The 8,180-nt window shown below is 41.5% G+C and overlaps 1 protein-coding gene across 1 annotated transcript; it reads right to left on the bottom strand.

The window, feature by feature from the left end:
* Nucleotides 1-1,320: 1,320 nt before the first annotated feature.
* hsd17b4 (hydroxysteroid (17-beta) dehydrogenase 4) lies at nucleotides 1,321-8,098 on the bottom strand. Its single transcript, XM_055169090.2, has 24 exons — nucleotides 7,898-8,098; nucleotides 7,550-7,603; nucleotides 7,353-7,460; nucleotides 6,588-6,647; nucleotides 6,463-6,484; nucleotides 6,328-6,374; nucleotides 6,163-6,247; nucleotides 5,776-5,963; nucleotides 5,563-5,654; nucleotides 5,462-5,486; nucleotides 5,105-5,233; nucleotides 4,118-4,212; nucleotides 3,798-4,028; nucleotides 3,657-3,708; nucleotides 3,503-3,574; nucleotides 3,201-3,304; nucleotides 3,052-3,117; nucleotides 2,828-2,897; nucleotides 2,641-2,747; nucleotides 2,471-2,557; nucleotides 2,237-2,320; nucleotides 2,019-2,157; nucleotides 1,781-1,908; nucleotides 1,321-1,694 (listed from the first exon to the last, which is right to left on the bottom strand). Exons 1-24 carry the CDS (start codon nucleotides 7,947-7,949, stop codon nucleotides 1,605-1,607), a joined length of 2,187 nt encoding a protein of 728 aa, XP_055025065.2. The 5' UTR covers nucleotides 7,950-8,098; the 3' UTR covers nucleotides 1,321-1,604.
* Nucleotides 8,099-8,180: the final 82 nt, after the last annotated feature.

Genomic DNA, 8,180 nt, shown 5'->3' with positions numbered 1-8,180 from the left:
TACAGCATTTTTGATATCACCCCACAAGTTCTCAATTGGATTAAGGTCTGGAGATTGGGCTGGAGACTCCATAACATTAATTTTTTTGGTTTGGAACCAAGACTTTGCCCGTTTACTAGTGTGTTTTGGGTCATTGTCTTGTTGAAACAACCATTTCAAGGGCATGTCCTCTTCAGCATAGGGCAACGTGACCTCTTCAAGTATTTTAACATATGCAAACTGATCCATGATCCCTGGTATGCGATAAATAGGCCCAACACCATAGTAGGAGAAACATGCCCATATCATGATGCTTGCACCTCCATGCTTCACTGTCTTCACTGTGTACGTTGGCTTGAATTCAGAGTTTGGGGGTCGTCTCACAAACTGCCTGTGGCCCTTGGACCCAAAAAGAACAATTTTACTCTCATCAGTCCACAAAATGTTCCTCCATTTCTCTTTAGGCCAGTTGATGTGTTCTTTGGCAAATTGTAACCTCTTCTGCACATGCCTTTTTTTTAACAGAGGGACTTTGCGGGGGATTCTTGAAAATAGATTAGCTTCACACAGACGTCTTCTAACTGTCACAGTACTTACAGGTAACTCCAGACTGTCTTTGATCATCCTGGAGGTGATCATTGGCTGAGCCTTTGCCATTCTGGTTATTCTTCTATCCATTTTGATGGTTGTCTTCCGTTTTCTTCCACGTCTCTCTGGTTTTGCTCTCCATTTTAAGGCATTGGAGATCATTTTAGCCTATCATTTTTTGCACCTCTTTATAGGTTTTCCCCTCTCCAATCAACTTTTTAATCAAAGTACGCTGTTCTTCTGAACAATGTCTTGAACGACCCATTTTCCTCAGCAGTCAAATGCATGTTCAACAAGTGTTGGCTTCATCCTTAAATAGGGGCCACCTGATTCACACCTGTTTCTTCACAAAATTGATGACCTCAGTGATTGAATGCCACACTGCTATTTTTTTGAACACACCCCTTTCAACTAATTCAACTAATTGCCCAATTGCACAGCCTTAAGAGCGTGCATATCATGAATGCTGGCTCTCATTTGTTTTCTGAGAATCTACTGAACCTTCTGGTAACTTGTTTGCCACGCAGCAATAAAAAAACATACTAAAAACCTTGATTATTCTGGTTAGTCACATTGTACTGCTATTATTTTGAACAATACTGTATGTGTGTATAATTATGTGTATATAAATACACACATACATGTATATATTTAAGAAAAAAAGTATTTAGATATTAATATATAAATATATAAACACAGTACACACACACACACACACACACACACACACACACACACACACACACACATATATGATGTAAACAAAAACTTTTATTCTGCAAACAATTAGTTGCAATTATTCGCCATGCAGCACTAACCGTTAGCATTCACAAGATTACAATTAATGTACAAGTTTGATATTAAATGTGTGAAGATACAAAATCCAGATCAACACCTTAAATCTGAATAAAACACAGAATTAGGAGATAAACTGAAATCTTAATCATTAATTATGTCGTAGAGAGAGAACTCATCAGGATTGAATGTGTTTAGATTTCTCTAATCCATAAACTCCTGAGTGTTTCTCAGACAGATCTTCACAGCTTGGCATAGTCCTTCAGGATGGTCTCCAGCTTCTGGCTCAACATTATATTCCCTCGGACTTTCAGCTTACCAGCGAAAAACGCCTTGAGAGAAACAAAGCCAAGAAAAGCTTGCTGATGTGCGTTTAAACTGTGTGTGCGTGTGCGTGTGTGTGTGGTTTCATCTGTACCTTCTGAGGGTTGAGTTTCCCCTTCACCACCTCCATGAAGATCTCATCAGGCACAGTGAAGGTCACATCAGTTTTGCCTTTGTATGCTCCTCTGTGAAGATCTCCACGTCCTGACTTTAGATCCATAGCTGAAATCAATCGAGCATCAGATGGGAATCCACAACTGATTTTAATCAATTTCAGTGTATTATTCTGGAGCGTTTCTGATGTTTGTGCCATATAACCCGGCGTCACTTACTCCACCGTCTGACTGTTTCTCCATCTTTAGTGATTTCCCACCCGAACACGGCATTGACCTTCTTCACCAGCTCACCACCGACATCTTTGATTCTGCGTTCGATCTCAGCAAACACCAGATCACTCTGAAGTTCTTCCTTCTACATGAATGCAAAGATTTTCATATAAAGCAGTGTTTTCACGATGTATGAGATTGGTGTTAAGTGTTAGTGAACGTGCCTCCGGCGGCCCGCGGCTGACAGATGAGCCTGCGTGTAAATCTATGTACGCTCCAGACAGCACAACGCCTCCTGTTTCCTTGACCTAGAAAGCCAAAACAAATCACTGCATCACCATTTAAAGCAAACTGTGCCATTACTGAACCATCATTGCCCATGGCTACATTACATATAAAACTAAACTAAAAATAAGACTCGTCTGGCCCAGGGGCATTCTGGGAGATGTTTCCTTGACCTTACACTGAATGTGAATCCTGTTTCCTTCTTTCCACATTTCAGTCTGCAGAGATTGTCCCGGATACACGGGCTTCACAAAGCGGACCTGCGTGACAACAGACAGAAGCTGATTATTATGGGATGTCTGATGTTATTGAAGGGGTTTCCTCGTCGTCGTCCATGCTTTACCTTGATGGATTTGAATCTGGAAACGTCATTATCTGCGTACTGCTTCAGAACGTGCCGGGTGGCGAAGCCGAATGAACAGAGACCGTGAAGAATGGGAGATTTAAACCCTGTGTGCCGTTTTAAAATCATTATTCAGCCAAATCAACAGAAAGGAACGAGTAAAATAAAGATGTTGAAGGTCTCGTACCTCCCATGGCAGCGAAGCTGGGGTCAATGTGAAGTGGATTCCAGTCGCCACTCAGTCTGTACAGCGCTGCCTGAATCAAACACTCAACATTACACTCACTCCATCTCATAGCTTTAACATTTCTGTTTTAATTCAGCGTAAACTCTTTCTTTAAGAATTTCTAAAAGCATCAACAGGTGATAAATGAATCTAACTCTTATATTTCAACAAAATGAAAATAATACTTGATCTTTGGAGGTTTGGTCTACTGTCACAGCGTCTGGTGGTCTGTTGGGAGGAGGAGCTGTAGCCTGCATCAAATAAAAGCATTTAGTGAAAAATGAACCGCTATGAGAACAGATGAGCTGAAGTATGTTTTGAGAGAGTTATTCACCACAGCCCTTTCTGACGTCCGTTTCCCCCCGAATCCTCCGGCTCCCACGATAAACACCGAGAACTGATTATAACACACCAGCTCCTGTCCGCTGTACGTATGAACTGTGACAATACAAATGTGACCTCATTACCACTAAATATTTACTGATGAATCTCACGGTTCATCTCGTATCTTTTATTATAATATACATCTGTGTCCTGCAGAGTTTAACACCAAACCCTTTCAGATGTGTTTGAGTTTAAAGTTAAACTCTGCAGGTTTATGAATATGTTGGTGGATGTAAGCTGAATAACACTCACCATCCAGCAGAATAATCATGCCGGATCCTTTATCCAAAACATCTGCCACCGTCGTCTTAGACGTCAGAGTCCCTGTGAATAAAGTGAAGTTGTTAATGAAGCGCAAGTTAATGAAGTCACGTGAGCTGAAGTGAGATTGTGTTGAATGTTTGACCTGAAGTAGGCAGAGGTTTAAACAGCTCCAGGTATTGTTCACCATGCAGCAGCTGTACAACCAATGATGAGAAAACATTTAAGAAAACAACTCCACAGGAAAAACTTTTGTATTAGGAGCTGCGAGTAGCGAGTCGCCCACCCTGGTGAAATCGATGTCGAGTCCTGGAACGCTGCCCAGTCCCATCATGGAGCCCTGGGCCGGGATCACTCCAAACGTGGGCAGACAGCTGAAGTTCTCGTGACCCTCAAAGAGGAATTTAAGGTGATCGGGCTCTTTAGTAGACATGCCCACCCCGAGAGCGTACAGGATTGTGTTCATGTGTGTGTACGTAAAGCTCATCTCTGATAGAGATCGACCAACAGCATCTGACTGTGAAAGCAGGAGATTTCTTATGAAACATGTTTATTGTCTGTGTGTGTGTGTGTGTGTGTGTGTGTGTGTGTGTGTGATGCACTCACAGGATTGATCCGGACCGCAGCGCTGGTGGGATTGGCTTTAATTCCATCTTCAGTGTCGACTCTTGACAGAACGTCCACCAGCGTCTGCAGTGACTCTTCATTAACAGACAATCATAGACTGCTCTTACTAAACCTGAATCATTTTCTTTATTAATGAGCTCTATTAGTCTGGTTTTATAGACGAGCCGTCTCAACTGAAAAAAACTTGCACTGACAGATGTTAAAGGGGACATTTCACAAGACTTTTTTAAGATGTCAAATAAATCGTTTGTGTCCCCAGAGACCGTATGTGAAGTTTTAGCTGAAAATATCATCTAGATAATTTATAATAACATGTTTAAATTGACACTTTGTTGATGTGAGCAAATATGTGCCGTTTTGGGTGTGTCCTTTAAAATGTAAATGAGCTGATCTCTGTACTAAATGTCAGTGCCGTGGTTTGATAATGCAGATTAAAGGGCGTTATTATTATTATTATTATATCCCCTTCTGACATCACAAGGGAGCCACATTTCAATGAGCTATTTTTTCACATGCTTGCAGAGAATGGTTTACCAAAACTAAGTTACTGGGTTGATCTTTTTTACGTTTTCTAGTTGATAGAAGTTCTGGGGACCCAATTATAGCATTTAAAGGTGCAGTGTGTAAATTTTGAGGCATCTAGTGGTGAGGTGCTGGTGAATTGCAACCAATGGCTCAGTCTACTGCATTATGAAAGGTCTTTATACACCACTGATCATATAGTTTTTGGTCAAAAGATCCATCTAAAAATTACACACTACACCTTTAAACATGGAAAAAGTTAGATTATGTCTCCTTTAACATATGCCAGTGCCATTGATTTGTCTCAAGATACACACCAGTAACATCTTTTCCAAGGCATGTTTATAAAAGATGCTTAACTAAGGCCTAGTCCTGGCTTTAGCTGAAACCAGACCATTGTGTGCTAACAGCTGAACTGAGGACAGATCTTCTCTAGCCGGTTACCCTGAATGCTGGAAGGTTTGCCGGCATCGGTGAAGTCACAGATTTCATTCCACGTATCTCGTACGGCCTCCGGCGTCATGCTGAGATTCTTCTGTCGCACGATTCGGCCCAGACTCCTCTCCCACCGTACTGTATGAACATATTTATAATGATTTATACAGGATTGACCGTAACAGATCTACCTAACTGGATCTTATAAAGGGTGCAAAACTCTCCATCAGGTTTCTAGAGGGTTGCTTACGGTCGTCTTTAACATATGTGATATATTCTGTTATATATGCAACAGTGATTCATGTATTTATTTCTGTTGGTGAACTCCTCCCACAGAGATCAGATTCTTAAGAGAGCAGGACTTACATTTACCGATCCACCCGGCTCCAACCTAAAGAAAGACAAACAGCAAATGATCTATAATTCTCATATAAGCTTTAAATGATGAGAAATATTATTCTACACACCTCGAAAAGACTCCCGTTCTCCTGACAGTCCTCGTGACACAACCAGAGAACGAGCGGAGCCACGTATTCAGCTTTCAACGACTCCAAGAGATCTAAACAAAGACAACGTGAGGCAAGATCATAATGTGGCACTACATCATTCTCCTTATATTAAAGGCGTTGTGTTTGTGCGTATATGAGCGTTCATGATTCTGTTGCTGAAGCTTCATGTACCAGGAGGCATGACGGTCTGCGTGAGGCGAGATCCTGCGGTCGGGGCGATCGTGTTACAGTGGATGTTGTATTTCTGGCCCTCGATGGCCAGCGTGTTCGACAGGCCAAGTGCACCCAGCTTAGCGGCGCTGTAGTTCGCCTGTCCAAAGTTACCATAGATACCAGCTGCTGATGATGTCATGATGATTCTGTAAAGAGATACGATATCATCCGACTACAACAGCCAGTGAAATGACAAACTCTTCTAGTCGGTTTCTTGAAGATCAGATTTTAATTTTCACGATAAACAGAAAACAGCTTTGAGTTTCAGACAGCAAACTTCTCTGACAGCTGATTAAATCTCTCCTATAATCATCACTTGTCTCTGGCCTGTTACAGATTAGGTACCTCCCGAATTTCTGGTTCTTCATGTGATTCCAGGCAGCTCGTGTGACCAGGAAAGATCCTCTCAGATGAACTCGATGAATCAGATCTGAAGGGAGAAACGCTCACGTGACTCGTGTGATATGACATCAGATGTGACACGTATATGATTCTGCTCCGTTTACATACCCCAATCCAGATCGCTTGTTCTGCCGAATGACCGATCGCGCAGAATCCTTAACAAAACACACAAGACAATTAAAGTTCATCTTCTCGTGAGATCACAGCTCCTCCAAAAACATCTTGAGGATATTCAGAACTTACCCAGCATTGTTTATTACAATATCTACAATAAAACAAACACACACAAAAAACATTGTTGACTGCAGTCCTCACAAACCTTTAACATATTAATATCCTAAAAAATAATGTGGAAATATTCAACGCACCTATTCGTCCAAACGCATCCAAAGCTGTCTGAATGAGCTTCTCGCCATCTTCTACTGAATCTGTGTAGATAATATGAGCATACCAGTAATCATCTTTAAATTAATAATACAACTTTTATTCATATACTGCCTAAAAAGAAAAGATTTAAAACACCCAAATATGATAAAAATCAGGATGATATCCTTCAGTCATGAGATGATATAGCTGATGTCTGACCAGCAACCACAGAGCGCTTCCCTACTGAAACCCTACTGGTTTTAGCTGGTCTCCCTGCTTGGTTTTAGCTGGTGTAGCAAGCTGGACTTAGCTGGTCAGGCTGGAAGACCAGCTGACCCAACAACTTAACCAGCTTTGCCAGGCTGGGAGAACCAGCTTAAGACCAGCTACTGCCACCTTAAAACAGCTACCAGCTTATGCTGGGGGTTTATTTCTTCATTCTTAATAAATCTTATAATTTTCTTTTTTTTAATGGATCACAAAGGTGACAACCAACCAATTCCTTTACCTTATAATTTAAATTATTAAAACTTTTAATTCACATACATTTTTATAATATAAACTCCTTGGGAGTCAGCTGACATTAACTTTACGTTACATTATTACATACGGATTAATCTTAGCCGCTTTCTATTTTGTTGTCCTATGATTTTTCTCTTTCTATTATTGTAAAGCTGCTTTGTAAATAAAACTGAATTGAATATTCAGCTGTATGTGTCAGTGCCTCTCACATAAACCCTGACCCCGGTCCTTATGACGTCACGTACCGTAGTTGGCCACCGCTTTTCCTCCTTTAGCTTTGATCTCCTCGACCACCCGATCAGCCGCCGCGGAGCTCTTGCCACCTCCTTTAATGTCTCCTCCCAAATCATTGACTGCGTGACAACAGAAGCTGCGATCACAATCAAACGGAGATGAATGAATAACCTGCTTTGTGTGCGCGTGCGTGTGTTGTTTTTCTCACCGATGACCGCTGCACCCCTCTCTCCAAACGCCAGCGCGTATTCTCTCCCCAAACCTGAGAAATGCACAAAACAACATTCGTGACATCATGACACCCGTGCACAGAACTCTAAAAGTGCTGCTTGATTTATTAATGTTATGTAAGTGTGTACTTTTGTGTTCCATCTGCTCTTTGTACTTTGATCAACACAGTAACTCTGGTAAAGGTCAGCGCATTTCACACTCACTGTCCTCATAATAACGTGCAATCATAGAAAATAACAACGTTTAAAGATGTTGCTCACAGTTCTACTGAATCTTTAATATTCACACAAACACTGACAGTGATGAAGAATCAAACCAAACTGACCTCCTCCAGCTCCTGTCACGAGCACAACTCTGCCATCAAACGTCAAAGACATCTTTAGATTGTGATAATTCAGATAATCTGTTACAGCGTCAGATTCTCGGGATCTATCGGTCTGAATATCCTCGGATCTTGGTAAACTTGCACTGCACAGTGACTTTTGCCCTACTTCCGCTTATGGAGCCCCGCCCCCGACCTCACGCCACAGGAGCCAATCAGATCCGCGAATCTTTAAACGCTGAGAGAAAGTGTTTAACGTTTCATGTTTTTTTGTCATCATTCCTCC

The sequence above is a fragment of the Misgurnus anguillicaudatus genome, chromosome 5 (genome assembly GCF_027580225.2).
Source record: "Misgurnus anguillicaudatus chromosome 5, ASM2758022v2, whole genome shotgun sequence".
Taxonomy (NCBI): domain Eukaryota; kingdom Metazoa; phylum Chordata; class Actinopteri; order Cypriniformes; family Cobitidae; genus Misgurnus; species Misgurnus anguillicaudatus.
The sequence above is the reverse complement of the archived record's forward strand: the minus strand, read 5'-3'. Positions and strand labels throughout refer to the sequence as shown.

What these genes read in the sequence shown, in the direction of transcription:
- hsd17b4 (XM_055169090.2), bottom strand. Translation starts at nt 7,949, where the DNA reads ATGTCTTTGACGTTTGATGGCAGAGTTGTGCTCGTGACAGGAGCTGGA. An exon ending in ATTGTAATAAACAATGCTGG is followed by an intron (nt 6,375 to 6,462) that starts GTAAGTTCTGAA and finishes TGTTTTGTTAAG; the next exon opens with GATTCTGCGCGATCGGTCAT. An exon ending in CAGCTTCGCTGCCATGGGAG is followed by an intron (nt 2,748 to 2,827) that starts GTACGAGACCTT and finishes AACGGCACACAG; the next exon opens with GGTTTAAATCTCCCATTCTT.